Source organism: Ctenopharyngodon idella, chromosome 10 (assembly GCF_019924925.1).
Source record: "Ctenopharyngodon idella isolate HZGC_01 chromosome 10, HZGC01, whole genome shotgun sequence".
NCBI lineage: Eukaryota > Metazoa > Chordata > Actinopteri > Cypriniformes > Xenocyprididae > Ctenopharyngodon > Ctenopharyngodon idella.
The window spans coordinates 46,131,009-46,158,475 of record NC_067229.1 but is presented as its reverse complement, the minus strand read 5'-3'; the positions used below and the strand labels follow the sequence as shown (position 1 = coordinate 46,158,475).

Sequence of the window (27,467 nt, the reverse complement as noted above, 5' to 3'; positions counted from 1 at the left end):
TCTGACCACAAGAGAGCACACTAGTGACCTTTCAAAATTGCAAAAACGAAAAATAATAATTTAAAACTGATACCAGATGCATTTCAGCCAATGTTTTTGATGGTAACCAGTTGTTTGATAGTAAACTTAAGGTAAATTTGCATAGGTCTGATGGTGCTATCGCCAGGCAGTTTCCCCTCGGAATTGGGCTACTTTTACACTGTTGCCGCGGGTTGTTTTTTAATTGGGCGCGTACTTGGCAACCCTGGTCGCCTGTAACTTGGCATTATTACCTCAGTTTTAGGTCACTCCTGCTGTATTGTGAACGCGCAAGCTTTGGCCTTCGCATGTAGATATATTCCTCAACAATAATTAAAACATTATCAAGTAACGTTAGTTATTTATTTGTATGCAGAAATGCATAAGTGTTTTAATTTGTGCATTATTCGGCTTAAAGGTGTGGAATATTACCCCCCAATTTATATTGGGGAAAAAAACAGTACATCATTATTGCAAAGTTCCAGCTAGATTGCAACATTGTTTTTAATTTTCACAAATACCTTCATCGAACATTCATGAAACATCAGAAATATTCTTCAGATATGATTCCGTTGTGTGCAACATCTGCATGCCTGCGGATTTGCATCACCAGAGGGCGCATGCACTGGACACGAGGACTGCTCTACTGCTCCATTACAATACAGCAATTTCTGCACCACGGAGGAAACTATATATATATTTGCAGTAATCGGCACATGGACGTTTCCATCTGAATGCAGCGCTCGTGTTGCGTGTTAATGTCATGCATCTGTGTTCCTCACGCAGAGTCTGCTTCTGAAATACACGGGAAGACCAGGAAACCAAAGGATTCCATAAAGGATTTGTGTGCAATCCATAACATAGTGTATATATATAAGGTAAGATGCACACAAAGCTTGATTTGAATTAAAGCCATAAAAGCCTCACAGATGTTTATTGTGTACTAGGCGACTTTTCAAATATCATTATGCGTTTCATCGTATTATTTTACACACACACACACACAGACACACGCACGCACCACGCCACCGGAAGAATATATTTAATATATAGTTATTTGCAAAGATCTCATGTATAAATATATCTTTGCACATTCCAGCTGCTGCCATTTTGTTTCGGTTTTAAAGAGCCGCTGGTTCTTTAAGAGCTGCTGTGCAGCCAAGTAATGTACCAGTTATCAATGTAAAGCTGCTTTGACACAATCTACTTTGTAAAAAGCGCTATATAAGTAAAGGTGACTTGACTTGACTTAACCCACATCCACAATGCAGAACACACGCAAAGAAATGAATGGACGACGCTATAATAACACGAGAGAGGTTTTTTCAATTTTTGTCAAAAATCAAGATTCTAATTCAAATGAGCTTTACTGGCATGGCTTTAGAATGTTGCCAAAGCAATAATAATAAAATACACACACAAACAAACATACATTCATAAAATATAACAAATAGCAGTTAATTCAGAGAACAATGAGTTACATCAATCAACCAACCAAACAATCAATCAATAAAACAGCCACAATGCAGAACACAGAAAAAAAATGATCAAAGGTGATCATCTCACTAGGGGCGGGGCTCTGGTGAAAACATGCTGACAGGTGCTAAAATGCTCTGGCAAGGCAGGTGCATTTGGGCTGCATCCAAAATTGCATACCTCCGTGCGATATAGTAGGCGAAAAAACAGTATGTGACAAAAGTAGTATGTCCGAATTCACTGAATTCACATTCAATTCGGAAGTGTGTATACGATGGACAGTTTACTATCCCATGAGGCCACGGGAGAGGATATGTGAAGCGGCTCAACTGACACTGTAAGGTCACATGATAATAGAGTACCTCAGGGATGACGTGTTTTTGTAGGCAAAACCCGGAAGCGAGTTAGCATTTTAGGACTTCCGGTTCCATCACCGTAAAGTCAATGGGTTTTTTGAATGGGTTTTTGCTAAATTGCCTGAAATAAGGTCGTGGTTAACAAAGCCTCTAAATATTTTCACATTTTGATCTATGACATAAAACACACCAGTTATAACCCGCTTGTGATTTTTTAAACCTTTTATTGTGTCTTAAAAACTGTGGTTGCTAACAAATTGCTAAAAGGGACTACTTCCTTTGGCGGGGACTTTAGACGTCATCATGACAAACAGGACATTTGGACACAATTTCTCATGAAAAAGTGGATAAGTATTCATACACAGCGCAGATCATAATCAGCCAGCATGTTTTTAAATAAAGTCCGCGACCATGATGTGCTGTAGTCCGTTTATAGCCTACTGTTAGCTTTTTATATCTGACGATTTTATTTAGGCTTCAAAATGTATAAATGTTGTGTTAAGATTATCTTGATAGACAAAACGTGTAAGTGTCATAACCCTTTGTTAAACACAGAGCTTATTTTTTGCGATTTTCCAAAAGTCTATGGGAAAAATGGGCGATCGAGGGAACCCGTGCGCCGCTAACTTCCGGGTTGGCCTACAAAAACACGTCATCCCTGAGGTACTCTATGACAACAAGGTGATGTAGTACATCCGAATTACATTCACTACACACATTCATACTATATAAAGCATAATTTGCTTTTTGTCAGCTGCTTAAATGCACAAAGGTAATTGACTTGTTGACGACACAGCTTATCCTCATTGGCTCATTGGCCCCTGCGTCCAAAATCGAATACTTCCCTGCCATATAGATGCAAAAAACAGTACGCCCAAAGAGTAGTATGTCCGAATACATAGTATTCGAAAACAGTAGGCAAAAAGTACCTGGATGACCTAAAACTTCCGGCGAGATTCTGAAGTGTGCATTTGATGGACCCTTTACTATCCCATGAGGATAGTAGGGAATTGGGACATTCAACTGACGCTGGTAGGTCACATGACAATGACAACATGGCAGATGTAGTACGTCCGAATTTTATTCATACTGCCCTACCCATGTTCATACTATATAGAGCATACTTTTTTAACGATTGCAAAGTAAATTAAAATATAGCTCCTACTCAGACATTACGCAGTGTTTGTTCTTGTATTTGTTAGTCATTTAAAGTCATTTACACCAAGGCTGATAACAATAACGATAAAGATGTAGTTTCAAAAATCGTTCTAAATTTAATAGAATGGCCACAACTGTAACGATAATGATACAGAGAAACGGCATCATTGGAATCACTTTAACATTTTTAAAGAGCTCGTGCATTTAAAGCAGCAGACGACAAAACTGCAATTTGTGCTTTGAATAAATAAAACATTATTGCTGTGTGGACGCTACTATAGTTATCTTTATAGTTATCGTTCTTTGTGTGAACAGGCCTTAAAGGTACAATAGGTCATTTTCGGAGTGGCTAGGAATAGCGAGCTAGCTTTCAAATCATAACATCCCACCCTCCCTTCAGAGCGTCTCCAAAGCCACGCCTCCTCCAAAACACATGAAGGCACACACAACTGAATATAATAATTGGATGAACATTTTATGGTCCTACACATTCCACAGACTATATATAGTTATAAAAATACATTTAGACCGTTTAACATAGTGATTGCTATCAGGATATGAGAGACTTTCAACCAGTATAAAAAAAATGTTTGTAGAAATTCACCTATTGCACCTTTAACTCTGATTCTATTGATTCATTTGAAATGTTCAAATGAGGTAAGATTGTTCAAACTCCAGTGGTCAAAAAGTCAAATCTAAACACACAGACTATGCCTTTGATCTGCTTTTAATCCCCCATCCCCCCTTTCTATCTGCAGTGTCCTATCAACAAGCCAGAACACACCAGTTACCTTCTTGCAACATCTTTTGATCAATGGCATGGCCTTAAAATCTTAACATCTCAATCTTTTAAAACAACTTCAACCTGAAAACCTTTAATCATCATGCTTTTAAAACTACTTTAAACTTTCTGAATAGGCTTTCTCAAGCCAACATCAGAATTTTTCTTGACAAACTTTTATGTAGTGTATATTTTTTAATTTAATTTAATTTTTTTTTTTAATTATGCATGAACACTTCTTACACTCTTAACAGTGACATCTGTATAAAATGTGATTTTAATCATATTACAGAATGTCTGTAATTAAACTTAAAGGGATAGTCACCCTAAAATGAAAATTTGGTCATCATTTACTCACCCAAGTTGTTCCAAACCTGTATTCATTTGTTTCTTGTGCTGAACACAAAAGAAGATATTTTGAAGAATGTTGGTGACCAAACAGTTTCTGGTCCCCATTGACCATCATAGTATTTTTTTCTACTTTCATACTATTAAAGTCAATGGGGACCAGAAACTGTTTGGTCACCAACATTCTTCAAAATATCTTCCCTTATGTTCAACAGAACAAAGAACTTCATGCAGGTTTTGAACAACTTGAGGGCGAGTAAATAATGACAGAATTTTCATTTATGGGTGAACTATCCCTTTAAAGTCCCCCGAAATCAAAATCTAAGTGTTTTAGCTTTTAGTACGAATATGTTAGCCTTAAGGTTATGAATAAGCTGGTGTGTTCCAAAACAATTACAAAATTCGCATTTCGGAGATATAAGCATTCAAAACTTATAGTCTCTCACTTCCGCTAAAATGGATCACGGATTTTCATGACATCACCACGGACATCAGCTTCATATCAGATCTTCTGTCCAATCAAATGCTCCCTAGAATATAAAGTGTCCCGCCCCCTACATTTATAAATAGACGCTGTAACTGCAGCTGAAATCGGTCACGTGTTCACACATTTACTATTTTTTACATAGTGCACTATATAGGGGATAGGGAACAATTAAGACAGTGTAAATATGCTTTCCATTGAGGCGAATGAAGTCTGGTTTCACATTAGTGTCACACGAACACAGTCTGCTCCGGTTCAGAGACACGATAGCACAGAGCGGGTCATATCCACGAGTCGGCGTGGACCATAAAACGTATTGGACCCATTTGAATTCTGCACAGAATGCTATATTTTAAAGCAATATGGAAGAGAAAGGAAACTGAGGCTTTACCAAGCTCAATGGCTCTGGCCGAGCTGTGATATAAAAAACGAAACACTATTAGCTGTTTCAAAAAAGGGGAGGAGCTGGTTGATATGTCCCACCCTGTCTTCCTGTTTCGGTTGAAATTACGTCAACACATTGAATAATGCTCTGCGTTCCAAGACACTTCAGTGGAATTTAATTGTTGTTAATAATTACTTGTTCATTAAATCATTCTTTATGTAAAAGCAGCAGTATTTCAAAACCATCCACTTTATTGGCATCAAATAAGTTTGATTGACTGCTTTAGTGAAGACATTTCAAAGGCTTCCTTAGTTTTCATAGCCATTATGACATCTCCTACCCTTATCCCTAAACCCTAAACACACAAACACATCACTAGATTTAAAGAAAAGTGTCATCTTTTAAGTTTAATAGGAAAGACACCAAAATGTCCTTCCAAAGTGTTTTTTGTCATGGTTCATTGTATTAGTTTTAGAGGATATTTGATCCTAAAAGTATAACAAATAAAATTGTAAATGTGGCCTTCTTGGACCTTGCTTGCAGTTCATTCTGTAGCTGCACAATGAAGAGACGGTTTAGTGTTGTGGAGTCCCTGGTTCGTTTATTTGAATCCAGAGAAGAGAAAAGAGCTGCGACCCTGCATACAACTGACGGATTTATGGAAGAGGAAAGAGATGCGACCCTACATACAAGTGATGGATTTAGGGAAGAGGAAAGAGATGTGAACCTACATACACATGAGGGATTTATGGAAGAGAAAAGAGATTCAACCCCACATACACGTGATGGATTTATGGAAGAGGAGAGAGCTGTGACCCTACATACAATTGATGGATTTATGGAAGAAGAAAGAGATGGGACCCTACATACAACTGATGGATTTAGGAAAGAGAAAAGAGCTGCGACCCTACATACAACTGATGGATTTATGGAAGAGGAAATAGACCTGGAAGAAGAAGCTGAGTCGGAAGAGGAGCTCTTCGATCAAGCTTCTGAAACAGAGGACAATACAGAATTCGACCCAGACTACCACTCTACTGATGGGGAAGAGGAAGAAGACGAGGAAGAAGACGAGGAAGAGGTCCCTTCTGAGGTGGAGGCTGCTTACCAGTCTAAAAACAGGAACATATTATGGACTTCAACAACTCCTTCAGAGAGACGAGGGAGAATGCCAGCTCGTTGTATCATTAAAATGACCCCTGGACCAACCAGGTTTGCATGTTCCAATGCCGAAGACATAAAATCAACATTTGAATTGTTTTTCCCAGATGAAATTAAAAAGATTTTGATTGAAATGACCAATTTAGAAGGGAAACATGTGTTTCGTAAAGCCTGGAAGAACCTGGACTGGATAGACTTACAGGCCTATTTCGGTCTGTTGATTCTGGCGGGGGTGTATCGATCCCATCATGAGGCTTTGAGCAGCTTATGGAACAGTGTGTCGGGGAGGGCAATTTTTCGTGCTACCATGCCATTGAAAACTTTTAACATGATGTCAAGGGTCTTCTGCTTTTACAAAAGGGTTGCAGGGCCTGGCCGAGAGAAACATGACAAGCTGGCACCAGTCAGGGAGATTTGGGAAAAATGGGTCGAACGCCTGCCGCTCATGTACAATCCAGGCCCGAACGTCACTGTGGATGAGTGCCTGGTCCCTTTCAGAGGTCGCTGTCCCTTCAAACAGTACATGCCGAGTAAACCGAGCAAGTACGGAATTAAAATCTGGGCGGCGTGCGATGCCAGATCGAGCTACGCATGGAACATGCAGATCTACACTGGCAAAGCTGCTGACAGAAAGCCAGAAAAGAACCAGGGAATGCGTGTGGTCTTGGACATGACATCTGGTCTCCAGGGACACACCATCACATGTGACAACTTTTTCACCTCGTATGCCCTCGGTGAGGAGCTGCTCCAAAGAAAAATGAGCATGATCGGAACAGTCAGATCAAACAAGCCTGAGCTCCCACCTGCGCTCCTGTCAGTCAAAGACAGGCCCCGACTCTCGTCCAAGTTCGCCTTCACAGACACGCACGCTCTTGTGTCCTACTGTCCCAGGAAAAATAAAAACGTGCTTTTGATGAGCACATTTCACAGAGATGCCGAAATAAGCAGCAAAGACCACAAGAAGCCGCAAATAATCCTAGACTACAACCAGACCAAAGGTGGAGTTGACACCCTTGACAAGGTATCTTACTACTTTGCATTATTTATACATTATACATAGGCATGAAATGAAATTTAACCAATCTATTTTCTAAATGCATATTATAGATCTTAAGAAATCGAAGAACGAACTGATGTGACGTCATTTCGAATAAAATCAGGCCAAAAGTGAGTTTGTTTTGTGTTCGTTTTGGGAGTTCGAAACGGCTTGCCAAAGTGAACTCTTAGGAAAAGTTCGCTTTAGCTGCAAAACACTTTCGCACAACCATTGGTCCGTGATGATAACGTAATAGGAGTTGTGCTCTGAGGCTCCACCTTCTTTCACATGAAACTCCTCTCTGACTCATTTTATCTGTTAAATCCGTCAAGGTAAGATCTCTACGGGTGAAAACAAACACACTGAAAAGCCGCTTTATAGTAGAAAATGAAGTTGTGCTTCTGATCAAATGAGGCACTGACACTTTTTCATGTTTGATACTGTAAAGCTGCATGCTTTTAAGCAATCTATTGAATATATTGCCATATAAATAAATGTGACGTGACTTTACTGGAGTGCTAATTAGCAGAGCTCGTGCTAACATGCCCACGTTGTTATGATCAGATGCTTTTCTTATGCTTTCTATAAAAAAGTGCCTGCTGTTTTCTCATTTTTGTTGTGTTTATTTTGTTACTGAGAGGAAAGCACGCAGCACATATTTACATATTCATCTGACCGTCGCTCTCAGCAGTGTGGGTGGCGTCAGATGTTTGATAACAGTATATCGCTGCTCACGTATTTTGAATTTCGTTTTACCCCTAAACGAAGAACGAAAAAGAACTTCACCGTGAGTATATCTGCGATTTTATTGTGAACAATTCATCCGTGGATATGTTTTCTTTTTAAAATATGTGTTAGACCTGGATGTACACAATAGAGAAGAAAAGATCTGTTACTACTTCCATCTTATCATGGCTTTAAGGGCAAATGGCACAGATTGTCAGCTGATGACTAAAGCTTTTGTGTTTTTGGCTTGTTATTTCACTTCCAGGTGGTGGCCACATACACCTGCCAAAGGGTGACACGTCGTTGGCCTATGGTGATTTTCTTTAACATGCTGGACGTCTCCGCCTACAATTCATTTGTACTTTGGACTGAAATAAATCCAAAATGGTACAAACAGAAGACCTCCAGAAGGAGACTCTTTCTGGAAGAGCTAGGGGAAGCTTTGGTGACTCCCTACATGGAAAGACGGTACTGCCTTCCCCGCACACATGCCTCTCAGAATATGGTAAAGGAAGCACAAGCATGCTCTTTGAGGAACAAAGCCGCCCCCCAAACTCGCTCGTACAAAAAAGTGATGGAAGCACGCAAATGCGCTCTTGAAGTCAAAGAATCTGGCCCCTCCCCAGTATCAACGCCCTCCAAGAGGAAAAGGTGTCAGGTCTGTGAATCAAAGAAGAGCACAAAAACCAGTATGACGTGCAACAAGTGTAACATGTACATTTGTAGGTCACACGCTGTTATAACTACTTACTGCTACGCATGCAAGAAAGTTTAAACAGGACTTTGTCACTGTTTATGTGCTGTTTTTTACTGTTTTTATTACATTCTTTTCTTTTCTTAGCTATTCTCTTTAGTAACTTGTTTGCTAATCTTCTGATTATTGCTCCTGTTTTCTTGACATTTTTATTAGTTTACCTCATTATAGTTACTTATGTTGATGTTTGATGTTTTAAATAAATAATAATATGACAAAATAATGTCTACCCTACATATTTTCATTGTAACACTATTTGTGGGCATCACTGCAAAACTGACACTTCAAAACAAGTGGATATAAAAATGATAAACTTAGACGAATATTAGTTTCTGAGTAAGTATATCATAACTAATATATTTAAAATTCATAACTTGTGTCTAGAAATTAAAGGGTTAGTTCACACAAAAGTGAAAATTCTGTCATTAATTACTCACCCTCATGTCGTTCCACACCCGTAAGACCTTTGTTCATCTTCAGAACACAAGATATTTTTGATGAAATCCGAGAGGTATACGACTCATCCATGGACAGCAATAATCAACACTTTCAAGGTCCAGAAAGGTACAAAAGACATCATTAAAACAGTTGACGTGACTGCAGTGGTTCAACCTTAATTTTATAAAGCGACGAGAATACTTTTTGTGCACAAAATAAAAACACAAATAACAACTTTATTCGACAATCTCTTTTCTTCCCTGTCATTATCCTTACACAGATGGCGCAGAAAGCACACTGAAGGCTTACGTGTTTTCGTCCGACTGCCGGCTCAGGATTGGCCAAAGTTGATCATGTGAGCAGCACGATGCATGTGTGTGATGCTGACGCTGGAGCTGGCCAATAATGAGTCGGCGTTCTGACGTAGAACCTGGAAGCGATGGACATAAACAATGTATGAGAATGACACAGAAGAGAAGATATTGTTGAATAAAGTCGTTATTTTAGTTTTGTTTTTGCGCACAAAAAGTATTCTCGTCCCTTCATAAAAATAATGTTTAACCACTGCAGTCACGTCGTCTGATTTAACGATGTCTTTAGTACCTTTCTGGACCTTGAAAGTGTTGATTATATTGGTGTCTATGGGCGAGTCATATACCTCTTGGATTTCATCAAAAATATCATAATTTGTGTTCCGAAGATGAACGAAGGTTTTACAGGTTTGGAACGACATGAGGGTGAGTAATTAATGCCAGACATTTCATTTTTGGGTGAACTAATTCTTCAAGTTTGTTAGAACATCCCAGAGACTTGCAACATGCACCACTGACGCCACCTACTGGTATAATTATTATTTCATGTCACTGTCATGTTTTTTTCCAGAAGATATAAGCAGGTGTTTCAAATACATATAATATTTTTCTAATTTGTCAGTTTAATGAAGTGTATGTTTCCACTGCAGTAAAATTAAAAATGTATTTATTTTAAATGAAAATGAATGGTGTAATTTAGAGGTAAGTAAGTCTAAATACAATAGAACTTTCAAAATAAATGAACAAGTTTAGTGATATTACTTAAAGGTGCAATATGTAATAATTTTGCAGTAAAATATCCAAAAACCACTAGGCCAGCGTTATATATTTTGTTCACTTGAGTAGTTACAATATCCCAAATGTTTGCAACTATTTGTAAATCGTGACAAAATTGCAGTTTTAACCAAGGCTCCGGGACGTGTGAGGAGTCGCCTGTCAATTGCGTCATACCTGCGTTACCCTCGGTTTCCGGTTTTATTTTGTAGAAACCATGGAAACACCAAAGACGCTTTAATATATTACATGTTTTAATAGAAAGGGAACAACTGTTTGGTTACATTTATAGACAGAAAACTAATTATTTGTTATATAGCTCAACACGTTTAGTCTTATTGTTTAAATCTAATTTTCTTGATTTTTTGCAAGCACTATGCTTTTACCATGCCTCAGAGAAAAACACTATTTTGTGAAGTAGCTAACATATCATAATCAGATGCAGCTTTATTTTTAGTAACAGTAATACAGCATTTTCTCCATCATACAATACGTTTTAAAATTAATTGCATGCCATTTATCAACACAAGCCATCCAGCATTTAATATGATATTCTTAAATCGATCTATCTTACAGTGTACAGCAAGTGTCTCACAGCAGCCACCGAGTGAACGCACAGAGTAATGTAATGTTATAACATTTTCAACACACTCAAATGAATCTAATATGATAAACAGAGCTGCGTTACCTCATATTAATGACCTTGAAAGCGGAAGCAGCGCCGGCGACTTTGGCATAATAAAAGTTCCACTGCTCGCTCGTTCAGCTTCCACAACACTCGGTCCTGCTCCGTTTCATACTACAGTAACGTTAATAATCGCATCCATGAACATGTTTTCTTCCCGAGTCCTATCCCGATTATTTCCACCGGCTGTGAGGTGAAGACCACATGTCCCAAGATTCCGCTCTCAAACTTGGCGTCATCAAGCTACGACTTTGTTTTGAATAGGCCTTTAACGCCCTCTAGTGGACAGAAAATATTACATATTGCACCTTTAATTAAAGTTCGTTTCACTATTTCTTAAAAGAAAAAAGAAGTCATGACTAGGAACAGATGTTTGTTTTTTATTAATTCACTATCTGGTATTTTGTATACAGATGTATTTCAACCAATATTTCTGATAGTAACCAGTTTGATAGTAACCTTTTCACATTTGCACAGGTTTGAGGTGCTATAGCCACATTATTACTTATAAGTTTAAGGCCACTCCTACTGTATTCTGACCTTGCAACCTGTGGCCTTCGCATGCAGATATATTTCTCAACAATAATTAAACATTAACCATGAAGTAGTTATGTATTTCTAAAAAAGTACATGATGGTCATTATTGCAAAGTTCCAGCTAGATTGCAACATTGTCGTCTGAATTTTCAACAAATTCCTTCATCGAACATTCATGAAACATCGGAAATATTCTTCAAATATGATTCCGTTGTGTGCAACATCTGCATGACTGTGCATGTGCATCACCAGAGGGCGCGTGCACTGGACACGAGGACTGCTCTACTGCTCCATTACAATGTCAATAATATGGTCATATCTGCATTTTCTGTACCATTGAACTCAAGGAAACAGTATATATATTTGCAGTAATCGGCACATCCGTTTCCATCTGAATGCAGCGCTCGTGTTGCGTGTTAATGTCATGCATCTGTGTTCCTCACGCAGAGTCTGCTTTTGAAATACACGGGAAGACCAGGAAACCAAAGGATTCCATTAAGGATTTGTGTGCAATCCAAAACATCATCTCATATATATAAGGTAAGACGCACACAAAGCTTTATTTGAATTCCAGGAACAACAAAAGCCTCACAGATGTTCATTGTTTATAGGCGTCTTTTTTTTTTTTTTCAAATGTCATGGCGCGTTTCATCGTATTTTACACAAAGTGCAAAGATCTCATGGAAATGTGGATGGATCTTTTCACATTCCAGCTGCTGCCATTTTGTTTATTGTTTAACCCCCCCGGTTCTCTTCGGTCATTTTAAGCATATTTCACTTTTAACCATTTGAACACACAAAACGTGGGACTAGATTCGATAAGTCTAAGTGGTTGTATAAAACGCGAAATCTGAGCGACCATTGTAAATAAATCGGACTACAAAACAGACCAATTACTAAATAAATTGTCAAATAAAATAAATCAGGCAAAATGCATAACACACATACAAACATGAATGATGCCATAACACATGGCTTTTTCCCCTTTTTTTTATTTGTCAAGAAAAATCAGATTTCAATCAGATTTATTCAAGTGTTGTTCACAGTAGAGTCAAATGACACCCAGTTCCACCTCTCTGGACATCATGGGTTGAGCTTGACCAAGTCCAGATCCACCTCTGTGGATCTAATGGGTGGAGGAGGGATCGGTAGAGTTATAATGGGTAGGGTTAGGGTGTGGTTGGAGGGGGAGCTGGACTTCACGCTACCATGGCTCTGCAGTGGGGGGCCTATATATATATATATATATATATATATATATATAGAGAGAGAGAGAGAGAGAGAGAGTTGCAGCGATGCCATGCTGATGCGTGCTAAAATGTTTGTAAATGTACGGCAAGGCAGCTCACTTTTTATACCAGCACAAACTAAAAGCATGATGGGAATCACTCATTGGGAATCGCTCATTGGCTGAGAACATTCGTGACATTCTGTTCCTGGCTTAAATGTTAATAGAGTGCAACAGTCGGGTTCAAAGAAGTAAAATTCAACTTTTATTATGCCACAGTCTCCACTTCCGCTTCTTCAGGTCAAGCATATGTGGGGTAATGCAGCATTGTTTATCATATTAGATACATTTGAGTGTGTTGAAAATGATGTTATAACGTTACTCTATGCATTCGCTCGGCGGCTGCCATGACACTTGTTGCACACTGCAGTAAGCTAGATCGATATATATATATATATATATATATATATATATACTCGTTTCAGACTTTTCTGTGAAACACTTTTCATTCAGTACTTTATATACTACTAAATACAGTGCCTGTATGTGCAAGAATAAAGTTAGGGTTGGGCTGATAGACGAGCTCATCATCCATCGCCAATTACTGACAGACATTACGATGTTGGGCCAGTGTTGTGCCAAATTCTGACCCCTGCCAAATTATTACCCCCCTAGTATTAGTAGGTTTAGGATTAGGTGTGGGGGAGGGGTTAGGATTAGGGGTGGGGTTACGATTAGGCAATCAGGTAGCAACTTCAACGAGGGGGGTAATAATTTGGCAGGGAGTCGAAATTCGGCACAACACTGGCATTTCTGCGCTATATCCTCTAGTAGTTTTATCTAAAGCCAAACACGCTTCATTCAAGCACTTTCAGCTCTGTGCACGTTCTCTCTTTCTCCAGATGCGTGCCAATGATTTTGAGCTTAACGCTCAAACACAAACATGAAGCTCCCCATAATGTTTGCGAACATATGGCACCGCCCACTCTGCTGAGAGCGGCATTTAGATGAATATGTAAGCATGTGCTGCATGCTTTCCTCTCAATAACAAAATAATCACAACAAAATTGAGAAACAGCAAGCATTTAAAGCATACGAAAAGTTTCTGATCATAGCAACGTTAATATGTTTGCAAGCTCTGCAATTCAGCACTCTAGTAAAGTCACGTCATGTTTATTTATATAGCACTTTATACAATAGATTGCTTAAAATTAAGCAGCTTTACCATGTTATAGATGAAAAACAGTGTCAGTGTCTCATTTCATCAGAAGTACAACTTCATTTTCTACTATAAAGCAGCTCTCTAGTGTGTTTATGTTTTCACTCGCGGACATCTGACCTCGACGGCCTGAACAGGTGAAATAAACCGGGAAACCTGATCGCCACGGACCAATGGTAGTACAAAGATGTTTACCAGCTGTAGCGAACTTTTCCGGAAAGTTCTCTTTGGCAAGCTGTTTCAAACTCCCAAAACAAACTCCAAACGAACTTCGTTTTGGCCTGATTTTGTTCGAAATGGTGTCACATTAGTTCGATTTCGCATGAAGTATATCGGGGCCTTTAGAGTCAGATGCTGATTTGTCTGCTCAGCACTGCATAGAGTTGAACGCACATTAACATTTCAAAATCTGTTTTAATTATGAGTGAACAGTTACAGATGGCGCAGAGCCCTATTGATATATCCTAGCCTTAACCCTAAACCTAGCTATCACACAAACCTGTGCACATCACTAGCTTTAAAGATAAGTGTCATCTGGCCACAAATTGGTTTTAACACATGTTTTACTGTAGTATTAGAGGACATTTGACTCTTACAAGTATAACAACTAAGGTTATAAATGTGGCTTCCTTGGACCTTCCTTGCAGTTCATTCTGAAGCTGCACAAGAGATGATTTAAGAGGAAGAGACAGGATGGAGAGAAGGTTTAATATTGCGGAGGACCTGGTTGAGATACTTGAGTCTAGTGAAGAGGAAAGGGACACGATCCTACCTATGACAAGTGATGAATTTAGGGAAGAGGAAAGAGATGCGACCCTACATACAAGTGATGGATTTATGGAAGAGGAAAGAGATGCGACCCTACATACAAGTGATGGATTTATGGAAGAGGAAAGAGATGCGACCCTACATACAAGTGATGGATTTATGGAAGAGGAAAGATATGCGACCCTACATACAAGTGATGGATTTATGGAAGAGGAAAGAGATGTGACCCTACATACAAGTGATGGATTAATGGAAGAGGAAAGAGACCTGGAAGAAGAAGCAGATTCGGAAGAGGAGCTCTTCGATCAAGCTTCTGAAACAGAGGACAATACAGAATTTGACCCAGACTACCACTCTACTGATGGGGAAGAGGAAGAAGATGAGGAAGAGGAAGAGGTCCCTCCTGAGGTGGAGGCTGCTTACCAGTCTAAAAACGGGAACATATTATGGACTTCAACAACTCCTTCAGAGAGACAAGGGAGAATACCAGCTCGTTGTGTCATTAAAATGACCCCTGGACCAACCAGGTTTGCATGTTCCAATGCCGAAGACATAAAATCAACATTTGAATTGTTTTTCCCTGGTTACATTAAAAAGATTTTGATTGAAATGACCAATTTAGAGGGGAAACGTGTGTTTCGTAAAGCCTGGAAGAACCTGGACTGGATAGACTTACAGGCCTATTTCGGTCTGTTGATTCTGGCGGGGGTGTATCGATCCCATCATGAGGTTTTGAGCAGCTTATGGAACAGTGTGTCGGGGAGGGCAATTTTTCGTGCTACCATGCCATTGAAAACTTTTAACATGATGTCAAGGGTCTTCTGCTTTTACAAAAGGGTTGCAGTGCCTGGCCGACAGAAACGTGACAAGCTGGCACCAGTAAGGGACATTTGGGAAAAATGGGTCGAACGCCTGCCGCTCATGTACAATCCAGGCCCGAACGTCACTGTGGATGAGTGCCTGGTCCCTTTCAGAGGTCGCTGTCCCTTCAAACAGTACATGCCGAGTAAACCGAGCAAGTACGGAATTAAAATCTGGGCGGCGTGCGATGCCAGATCGAGCTACGCATGGAACATGCAGATCTACACTGGCAAAGCTGCTGACAGAAAGCCAGAAAAGAACCAGGGAATGCGTGTGGTCTTGGACATGACATCTGGTCTCCAGGGACACACCATCACATGTGACAACTTTTTCACCTCGTACGCCCTCGGCGAAGAGCTGCTCCAAAGAAAAATGAGCATGATCGGAACAGTCAGATCAAACAAGCCTGAGCTCCCACCTGCGCTCCTGTCAGTCAAAGACAGGCCCCGACTCTCGTCCAAGTTTGCCTTCACCGAGACGCACACTCTTGTGTCCTACTGTCCCAGGAAAAATAAAAACGTGCTTTTGATGAGCACATTTCACAGAGATGCCGCAATAAGCAGCGAAGACCACAAGAAGCCGCAAATAATCCTAGACTACAACCAGACCAAAGGTGGAGTTGACACCCTTGACAAGGTATTTTACTACTTTGCATTATTTGTTCATTTTCATTCAAGGCCAAATGGCACATGTAAAATGAATTTAATTGTCAGCTGATGAGCTAAAGCTTGTTTACTTTTTATTTCATTTCCAGGTGGTGGCCACATACACCTGCCAAAGAAAGACGCATCGTTGGCCCATGGTGATTTTCTTTAACATGCTGGATGTCTCCGCCTACAATTCTTTTGTGCTGTGGATGGAAATAAATCCTACATGGCAAAAAACGAAGAAACACAGAAGGAGACTCTTTCTGGAAGAGCTAGGGGAAGCTTTGGTGACTCCCTACATGAAAAGACGGCACTGCCTTCCCCGCACGCTAGCCTCTCAGAATATGGTAAAGGAAGCACAAGCATGCTCTTCGGTAAACGAAGCCACCCCCCAACCTCCCTCGTACAGTAAAGTGATGGAAGGGCACGAACGCTCTCTGAGAAAGAAAGCCCCCCTCTCACCAGTATCAACCCCCTCCAAGAGGAAAAGGTGTCAGGTCTGTGAATCAAAGAAGAGCACAAAAACCAGTATGACGTGCAACAAGTGTAACATGTACATTTGCAGGTCACACGCTGTTATAACTAGTTACTGCTACACTTGCAAGAAAGTTTAAACAAGACTTCGTCACTGCTTATGTGCTGGTTGTTACGCAGTTATAATGACACATTCTTTTCTTGCTGTTCTCTCTAGTAATTTGTTTGCTAATCATTTTATTGTCCTGTTTTCTTGACATTTTTATTAGTTTACTTCATTAATATGTTGATGTTTTGAATAAATACTCTACAAAATTATGTGTACTCTACATCTTTTCATTGTAACACTGTTTGTAAACATAATGTGGGCATCACTGCAAAAACTGACACTTCAAAACAAGCAGATTTAAAAAAGAAAAACTTTGACAAATACTAGTGTTCCTTAGGAAGTATATATCCAAATTCATAACTTGTGTTTAGAAAATAGGTTTGTTAGAACATTTGGTTTACCAATGCAAAATGTATAATCTGTTTATTGTGCCTTGTTTGTTTTCTTGATATTTTTATTAGTTTACTTCATTAGTTATTGAAATGTTTATGTTTTTTAAATAAACAATAGACTACAAAATAATGCATACTCTGCAGTACGTCTTTTCTTTGTAACACTCTTTGTAAGCATAATATGGCATCACTTAAAAACAAGTGGATTTTAAAATGATGAACTTCAACAAATATTAGTGCAAGTATACACATATATCCACATATTAAAGTTTGTTAGAAAATTGGGTTCCAGAAATCAAGACCAACATATGTGGATCACTAACTGGTTTAAATTGTGATTTCATGTCATTGTCATGTTTTTTTGAATGTATGTGGTAAAAGTAATATAAAATATATTATAGATATTGATATTTTAGAGATAACTTAGGTCTAAATACCATAAAAATGCCATACTGACTTACTTTTCTTTTAAAATATATTTTTTAAACATAAATTAACTTACTCTCCCTGGTATTGTTCTAATGTCGTACGTGTCACAGAATGACTCGTGCCGTATTTTCCAAGTGTAAAGAAATCCCTAACAGTGTACGTGTAGCCTACTTTCTTCTCTGAGGTGAATTTCTCCAGATGTCAGCTGACAGGTGTGAATCTAAACTCGCTTTGTTGTTGCGACAACCAGAACACGAGAGATATTCACCTCAGAGAAGAAATTACGTGTATAATTAATTACCCATGAGCCGGCTGTTGCGTTTTGATTTTAATTTTTTGGTTCGCTTGTGGTTTTGAACTGCTTCGCTAACAGTCTCATCGTGAACGCGCACAAACGGCCAAGGTCAGGATCTTTGCTAAATAATAAATTACATTTCGGTTTGTTTTTCACAAAACCCTATCGTATGCCTTCAGAACAAGGGAGAAAGTGGTTCCTTAAAATAAATGAATGAATAATAATCCACAGTTGAAAATTAAAGCGGCGCAAGTATTACAAAATATGACGTTAAAAAGTGTATAACTATTTCAAAAGTTACACTGTCCAAAAGCGACAGCAGCAGGTTAATGTTAAGCTTTTTTCTTGCCTCCCTTGAGCCCACTGAGTTATAAAGACATCTTGAAATCAAAATAATCAAAATAACTTTCCCTCCCTCTTTCAGCAACATCTCTTCTCTGATGATGTGTTTACTGGCGTGAGGGCGGGACAACCTGTCACTCACATGAGATCCACCAATAGCAAACCACAACCATCCAACCATCGAATCAATTCCCCATGGACAAAATCAAGTCCCACCCTACATTTTTCTTGTTCCAGAAGAAAAAAAAACTTGGATATACACTATATTGCCAAAAGTTTTGGGACGCCTGCCTTTACATGCACATGAACTTTAATGACATCCCATTCTTAATCCGTAGGGTTTAATATGGAGTTGGCCCACCCTTTGCAGCTATAACAGCTTCTGGGAAGGCTTTCTACAAGGTTTAGGAGTGTGTTTATGGGAATTTTGACCATTCTTCTAGAAGCGCATTTGTGAGGTCAGGCAGTGATGTTGGCGAGAAGGCCTGGCTCGCAGTCTCCGCTCTAATTCATCCCAAAGGTGTTCTATGGGGTTGAGGTCAGGACTCTGTGCAGGCCAGTCAAGTTCCTCCACACCAAACTCGCTCATCCATATCTTTATGGACCTTGCTTTGTGCACTGATGCGCAGTCATGTTGGAACAGAAAGGGGTCATCCCCAAACTGTTCCCACAAAGTTGGGAGCATGAAATTGTCCAAAATGTCTTGGTATGCTGAAGCATTAAGAGTTCCTTTCACTGGAACTAAGGGGCCAAGCCCAACCCTGAAAAACAACCCCACACCATAATCCCCCCCTCCACCAAACTTTACACTTGGCACAATGCAGTCAGGCAAGTTCCGTTCTCCTGGCAACCGCCAAACCCAGACTCGTCCATCGGATTGCCAGACAGAGAAGCGTGATTGGTCACTCCAGAGAACATGTCTCCACTGCTCTAGAGTCCAGTGGCGGCGTGCTTTACACCACTGCATCCGACGCTTTGCATTGCACTTTGTGATGTAAGACTTGGATCAGCTGCTCGGCCATGGAAACCCATTCCATGAAGCTCTCTACTCACTGAGCTAATCTGAAGGCCACATGAAGTTTGGAGGTCTGTAGCTATTGACTCTGCAGAAAGTTGGCGACTTCTGTGCACTGTGCGCCTCAGCATGCTCTGACCCCACTCTGTGATTTTACGTTGCCTAACACTTCGTGGCTGAGTTGCCGCTGTTCCCAATTGCTTCCACTTTATTATGATACCACTAACAGTTGACTGTGGAATATTTAGTAGTGAGGAAATTTCACGAATGGACTTATTGCACAGGTGGCAACCTATCACAGTACCACGCTTGAATTCACTGAGCTCCTGAGAGCGACCCATTCTTTCACTAGTGTTTGTAGAAGCAGTCTGCATGCTTAGGTGCTTGATTTTATACACCTGTGGCCATCGAAGTGATTGGAACACCTGAATTGGAGGGGTGTCCCAATACTTTTGGCAATATAGTGTGTGACAATAGGGAAGAAAAGACTATCACAACTTCCGTTTCATGACGACTTTGATAGACCCCCAAAAGTGTGCCATGGGTTTAGTGAGGGAATGAATGCGTCGGATGCAGTGGTGTAAAGCACACCGCCACTGGACTCTAGAGCAGTGGAGACGTGTTCTCTGGAGTGACGAATCACGCTTCTCTGTCTGGCAATCCGATGGACGAGTCTGGGTTTGGCGGTTGCCAGGAGAACGGTACTTGCCTGACTGCATTGTGCCAAGTGTAAAGTTTGGTGGAGGGGGATTATGGTGTGGGGTTGTTTTTCAGGGGTTGGGCTTGGCCCCTTAGTGGCAATATAGTGTGTCACAATAGGGAAGAAAAGACTATCACAACTTCCGTTTCATGACGACTTTGATAGACCCCCAAAAGTGTGCCATGGGTTTGGTGAGGGAATGAATGGGGAATAGTCATGTGAGAGGAGGCGGTGCCTCCATCACGCTATGATGGGCTTATTAATAAATCCCACCTCTCTTTTTTGTGCGTGTGCCGCATCCACTAGTATCTGCAAAATTGGTCAGAATGAATAAGTAATGGTGTTAATAGGAAGACTAATTAAAAAGTAAGCAAACAACTTACTTAGATATCACCGCTGTCACATATTGTCACATTACATTAAAACTTGAAATGACTTGAAAACATGATCTGTGAAGGTTTTTTAGTGTGCAATCTGTCTGGTGAAATACATCCTTGTGTCTGTGACCATCATGACACCTGCAGTGTTCACCGAGCTTTGATGAATGCTGATCTGAAAATAAGTTGACTATTAAAAAAAGCTAAACATCAGTACGTGAAATATGATTTTTTTTTGTACTGCAAAGTTAGTTATTATTTTGGAATACATGTAAAAAATGCTTAAACATGCTTAATCTTTATGAGAAATATACTTTGTTTTAATAAATAGAACATAAATTACATTCTTATTGTAAAAATAGAAAATGGAATTCTATTGGTTGTTGTTTTCTTGATAGTGCAAGTAATGTTTATTTATTTAAGCTGAAAAATGTGTCAACTGTACATCAACGACAGGGTGAGTAATTTGGGGGTGAACTGTCCCTTTAATTTGTATTTTAAAAACACTTAACTTTTAAACCTTTATTTTTATTATTTTTTTATGTTATTTTATAGCTTGACTGGAGGCTAGTCCAGATGGCTTTCATGTCCAGACTGTCTCGGTCACGGAGTAATTCCAGGTCTCCCAGCAGAAAGGACTCGGAGAAGGGCTGTCCGGTACTAACTGTTTCTGAACTTGAGCGTCTGCTGTACACGGGGAAAACCGCCTGTAATCATGCAGATGAAGTGTGGCCAAGACTCTACATAGGTGACCAGTGAGTAGCCCATGAATATATGTGGTTTTGGTCATGCCGTATACCGTATATTGAACAGGTGATTATGATTTATTTGCTTATATTAAAAAAGCATCTAGTTTTTCAAACAAAAAAGATGTGGTGGGATCATAAAATGCTTTATTAATGCTTTGAATAATGCATTTAAAGTGCCACTATTATGCTTCTTCAAATATTTCCTTTCATGCAGTGTGTAAAATAGCTGTTTGTGAATGTAAAAGATCTGCAAAGTTTTAAAGATCAAAATGCATGACAAATTAAATTATTGTCTCCTAAAAGAAAGATTCAATTCTTAAAGGAATAGTTCAGAAGTTATGTGCAAATGTATATTATGAGAAAATGTAAGTGTTTTTTGACATTGGAAGCATGTAGGAGACCTCCAAAACAAAATTAGGAACCTTTAAAATAGCCTAATAAGGGCACTTTAATAAAGTGTGACAAAATCCAGTAACTGATACAGTAGAAGTAAAAGAGTTAACTTATCTCTATTGGTAAACTAGCAATTACCAGTAAATGTTGTACCGTGTACAGTTTTAACACAATAGCCTTTCATACTCATTTCAGAGAAATTGCCTCAAACCGCAAAGAACTCATCAAGCTGGGGATCACACACATCCTCAACTGTGCTCAGAGCAAATGGAGAGGCGGTGCAGAGCATTACGCTGGCATGAACATCACATATCATGGCATTGAAGCCCATGATTCGCCCTCCTTCGACATGAGTGTGAACTTCTACCCAGCGTCCGAGTTCATTCACAGAGCCCTTAGTACTGGAGGTCAGTTCATAAAGGGCCTCTTTCTTTCAACCAGAAGTTTTTTGAACAATTCCCAGGCTTATTATAATAAAAATAAAGGTTCAAAATAATAGCAAAAAGGGTTTTACAGCCTTTAAGTTTCATAAAGAACTTTTTTTATTCTTCATTTCTTTACAAAAAAAAAAAATGTACTGGTTAAGTGTACATACTATGGAAGCTTGTTTCCGCCACTGAATAAAAAAATAAAATAATTGGTAATTGTGACTTTTTATCTCATAATTCTTTTTTTTCTCAGTTGCGTGATATAAAGTCAGAATTGTGAGATATAAACTCACAATTCTGAGAAAAGTCAGTCTTTTTTTCCTCAGAATTGGACTTATCTCGCAATTTTAAGAAAAAGTCAGAATCGGGAACAAGCTTTTATAGCATACTCATACTTGAGTGTACACTTTTTAATTGTTTTTTTTCTTTTCTTGTTATTTTTATTTTCCATTTGGTGTATAACATGTATAATATGTATAACATATTTGTGCTTATATGTGAATTTTGAATTCATATTTGAAATTCTAATAAAAAGAGTCAGATATATGTGTGCATACACATAGTGTCTAAAAACATTTTTTCATTCTCTTTAATTTATGTCATTACACATTACATTAACAGTATAACAATTTCAGCGAAAGTTGAAATGAACGTTTTAGAATTTGATATGTAGTTTTAATTACAGATATTCAGTGTAGTCTCAGACTTTTTATGTCATCCATGTGAAAATGACGCTGCAGTGTCTTTAATTTTGTAGGAACGGTTCTTGTGCATTGTGCCGTCGGGGTGAGCCGATCTGCTACGCTGGTTCTGGCTTACCTCATGATCCGGCAGAACATGACTTTAGTGGAGGCCATCAAGACCGTGAAGGACCACCGTGGCGTAACACCCAACCGCGGTTTCCTGCGTCAGCTCAGCGGCCTGGACAGCGTTCTGCGTGCCAGCCGCAATGCAACATAAACTCACTGGTAGCATTTGAACTTTCTGGCCCAGGCCTTGACCTAATGCGTTTGTATTTGCAGTAAAATAAGAGCAGAATGTCTTCACATACAGTGAGTTTATTCCAGCTGTCCTCCTGCGGTCAGTACAAATGCCTTATTACATCAGGAACTCTAGAAATGTACGTAATGCCTTATTCACTGTTAACCGTTCACATCTGTTCACATGACCACCCACTGAAATGTTGCTGTGTTAATCGCCGTAGAAAAGTGACCACATGTTTTCGTTAAAGCAAGCAGGAATGCTTAAGAAGCCTTTCGCACACAATGTGTTTTTAAGACGTAGCGCAGTGGAATTAAAAAAAAGAACAAAAAAGGTGCAGATAGTTGAACTTTTAATGCTGCGTTTTTAGAACGACATGTCATGCGCAAACTGCTGCAAAAGATCTGAGCGCAATGGGCAAATACATCCGTCTATCGCATGTTTACATAGAAAAACAATGTAAAAGCAGCACAGTGGGATGCAAAAAATCTGTGGCATTTACAGAACTAGAGACATGTGTTTTTTTTTTTTTAAGTTGAAATTCTCGACTCGAGAACGCCGTGTCATGCATGAAACACTGCAAAAGACACCAGATGCTAGCGCAACAGTCAAACGTGTCCGTCTAGTGTGTTTACATAGAAAAACAATAGAAAATCAGTGCAGTGTAATGCAAAACGCATTCTGTGTGAATGGCCCCCAAGCCTGGTCTAAGCCTGGTTTATGTTCGACACACATTCACTAAAAATGGTGCTTTTTTACAGTTAAAAAAATGGTGCTTTTTTTTTACAGTTCAAATGGGTCATTTGAATAGAATTTCAGCTCGACAGAATGTTCCAGGATCAGATTAGATTGTGATAGATTTTACAAAATAATGTGCTGGAAACAAATATGGAAAATAAAAACATCTGCCATCTTGAACAGATCTTAAGCCAGCACCACTATTGCTATTGCTATTGCATACTTAAGGTTAAAGATTTAGATAAAAAAAGAAAACAAATATTAAACTCTGGCAATATTTCAGCTACTTACATAAACAATACTGCAAAATGTGCAACTTGTTCTAGGTTTGCATGTGTTGGATGACCAAAAAAAACATTTTTGACCTTGTGACCACCCATAACAATCTAGTGAGCCACACAGAAATGCCAGAGCAACTGTAGCAGTGATCTAGTAACCATCCACAACACCTTTGTAACCACCTAGAAATCCTAAGGGGCCATTTACACAGAATGCAGTTTTGCGTTTAACAACGCGAGACGCAGAGTAGTGGAATGGGGAAAAACGCAAGGTCCAGAGATCCAGCGTTTTTTAAAATTTGAACTGTTAACTTGAGCGCTGCGTTTTTAGAATGTTGTGTCCATGTTTAACACTAGCTGCGTCCCAATTCAGAGGCTGCATCTTTCAACGGCTGCATTTGAAGGCCGATTGCGTCACAGCAGTGCGATAAAGGCTGTCCCAATTCGAAGGCTGCTTCAAATGCGGCCTCCAAATGCGTCCTTTGTTTCCCATGAAATGAAGGATACAACAGATGGATCTTTCGCTGCCTTGCCTACCACAGAATTCATTGTGCACCGTTGACAACAGGATTTTTTTGAGAGAAATTTCTGAATTACACTTTCAAACGTAAATATTGGGTTTCAACTTACCCAAATATCTAATGATACAAGTGAAAAAAAAAAACTTTAAAGCGGTTCAAATGTTGACATATCTTACTAAGATGCAATTAAATATAGTTTATACTTTACTATATACAGAAATGGACCATGGTGGACATATTTAGACAGTTTGTGAACCCTGTTTTGCTTTCAGGCAGTTGAATATAACTTTCAAAAAAGTCCAGTACAGACGTTACTGCCACTCATCAACGGCAGCTATTACAGCAGCTAGGCGACAAGAACAATCCTCCATAGGCTAGACCATCCCATTTAACAATGCTCGGTCTGACCTTCGCGGGCTTCGAAGGAGTGGCCTTTAAAGTCCAAGTCCTTTGAAGGATGCAGCCTCTGAATTGGGACGCAGCTAATGACTGCAAAATGCACGAGATGCAAGCGCATTTATTTATAAAAAATAAAAAAGGTAATCGAGACTTTTCTCACAATTGCGAATTTACATCTCATAATTCTGACTTTTTTTCTCAGAATTGCATGATATAAACTCACAATTATGAGAAAAGTCAGTCTTTTTTCCTCAGAATTGGACATTATAACTCGCAAATTACTGAGAAAAGAAGTCAGAATTGTGAGATACTAACTCACAATTGTGAGCAAAAAGTCAGAATTAGTGTTAGTCAAAAATGTCTATTTACAACATGTTTTTGAAGCATTGATCAATTGAGCCAATCCCAGACCTATCTGTTGAGTGTGTGAACACAATGGCCAATCAGATGTGTTTAAAGGCCTGTACACGCTGGGACGAATATCGCACACGATTATCGCCAACGTTTAACGCCTTGTGACTAAACAAAAAGGGCGCCAATGTGAGTGTGCACACCGACGCGAAAAACGGCAGCCGTAAAAGCAGGTTCGTTTTTTTGGTTTGACGCGCCGCGTTAAAATCTGTCCGACTAATGAGACTGGCACTTTTGTATTATATGCCATTTTAGTTCTGTATTTTTACTGTTTTTTTGTTTTTTTTACATTCAAGAAATATAGTTGAGAATGTCTATTTCATGTTTATTTGCACTACCGTCATTGTGACTGTTTCTGACTACCATCTCCTCATGTCATGTATATGCCATATATGCCATTTTATATCTGTATTTTTATCTTCTTTAATTTTATTAGTATCATAAATATGTTTATTTGCACTACTGTTCAGCACAAGTGCCATATACTGTCAGGGAGTGAATTTGCACTTTCACTCGGCACGTCGGCAGCAAAAATCGCTTGGGTATGAACACGAAAAACGTCTCGAAAAATGCTGGCGATAAGTGTGCGCGATAGTCGTCCCGGTGTGTACGAGGCTAATCCGCTCAACAGCGCTCAAAGTTTCAGTACCGACTTGGTTCCAAAGTCGGTACTTTTGACAACACTTGTCAGAATTGCGAGAAAAAAAGTCAGAATTGTGAGTTTATAATGTCAGAATTACGAGTTCAAACTCACAATTCTGACCTTTTTTCTCGAGATTATATCTCTCTATTCTGACGTTTTATGACGCAAACTCGCAATTGTGAGAAGTCAGAATTGTGAAATAAAAAGACACAATTATATTTAAAAACAAATTTATTCCATGGTGGAAACAAGCTTCCATAAGCAACCCCTCAGAACACCCTAGTAACCACTTAGCCATACCTTAGCAACTGCCTAGAGCACCCTAGCAACAACCCAGAACAGTATACCGCATAATATTGTCATAATGACCATCCAGAACACCGTAACAACCACTTGAATATTTTGAAGGCCAGATTGTCTTATGAAGCACGGCTCATATTTTCTCCAGAAGATGTAGTTTTAACCCCAAATTCAAAAATGTCTTGTTATAGGTGCAGTGTTATAGTTATAATAGAAAGCTTGAAAGTATGATCCATTCATTTTGCATTTAAAAGCCGGTGTCTCAAGTGTCTTTTAATGAAGGTAATGTAGCTGATCACATTCATCACAAAACTCTAAACTCAAGTGTACATGTGACTATATGCAAATTGCAGTCAGTTTTGTTACACATTAACTTGTTTGATTTATCATTGATGTGTGCTTTAGTTTGTCTGTATAAATACTACAAAAAAGATGTCATGTGAAGTATTCTACACGTTTCAAGTTATACAAGTCGTCTCTTTTAACTTGTTTTGTATGGTATTGTAAAATATGGTAGCTACACAACAAGTGCAACCTTCTTGTACTTACAAATCCAGCAAATCCTCAAGTGCAGTACAATGTACCAACTGTAGCTGTATCAATTACAGTGTGCTAGTATTATTGTCATTTCTGTACATTTGTATTATTGGGGACAGCTGTTTACTGTATTTGTGTATGTGTTGGTCGTCGTAACATCTTCCAACCACTGCAACAGCTGGAGCTAAATACTGCCAGGACTGCCAATCCCTTCCACAGTATGTGGAGCTGAACCACACACCAGTTTGTGTCTTAAAAACAAGTGTCGATCACTCAGAGATTAAACTTGTTTTGGACCAAATTTCTGAGTTGAACGGGAACGTGCAGCCAGAGACAAACTGGGGAGTTTGTAAAAATCATGATGTTGTTATTTTATTTATAATGCATATGAAATCTAATAAACATTATTTCATTTTTGCAAAGAGTTGCTTTTGTGCTGGATCTGAAAATAAAAAAAGGAAAAAAAAAGTTAAAACCTGTTTACGCGAAGCTGTTTAAAATATTTATCTCCAGCAAAACGGTTTTTAATTTTTTTTCTTTCTTTCTTTTTATCACAAACTTTGCAACAAATATAGAGAGCAATAGTGCTCGCCCAATTTTCCAGCGGCGCTGGTTCCGGTGTGGTGAGAAATCGAATCCCCCCAGGAATTGGGTCAGAGATTGGGTCTCCTTTAGGACCCTGAGTGATCCCGTTGGTTCAACTAACTTAATGGGTAGTATTTTTAGCATCTGATTATAATTCCTGCAAAATCACTTTATGATTTATATCGTTTAAAATGCGTTATAATGACCATTCATGTCTTTTA

General features: G+C 39.1%; 1 protein-coding gene across 10 annotated transcripts; it reads left to right on the top strand.

Moving 5' to 3' along the window:
* Positions 1-313: 313 nt before the first annotated feature.
* On the top strand, positions 314-27,083 carry LOC127520993 (dual specificity protein phosphatase 26). Of its 10 annotated transcripts, none has more exons than XM_051909819.1 (5): positions 11,450-11,727; positions 11,875-11,967; positions 20,839-21,038; positions 21,621-21,832; positions 22,611-27,083. In XM_051909819.1, the coding sequence occupies exons 1-5, from the start codon at positions 11,656-11,658 to the stop codon at positions 22,811-22,813; spliced, it is 780 nt and encodes a 259-aa protein (XP_051765779.1). In that variant the 5' UTR covers positions 11,450-11,655; the 3' UTR covers positions 22,814-27,083. The 10 variants fall into 10 exon arrangements, with proteins under 10 accessions (XP_051765776.1, XP_051765775.1, XP_051765770.1 ...); XM_051909818.1 differs by having other exon boundaries at positions 11,450-11,739; XM_051909816.1 differs by lacking the exons at positions 11,450-11,727; positions 11,875-11,967; positions 20,839-21,038; positions 21,621-21,832; positions 22,611-27,083 and adding exons at positions 314-896; positions 5,550-7,188; positions 7,275-7,334; positions 8,195-8,315.
* Positions 27,084-27,467: the final 384 nt, after the last annotated feature.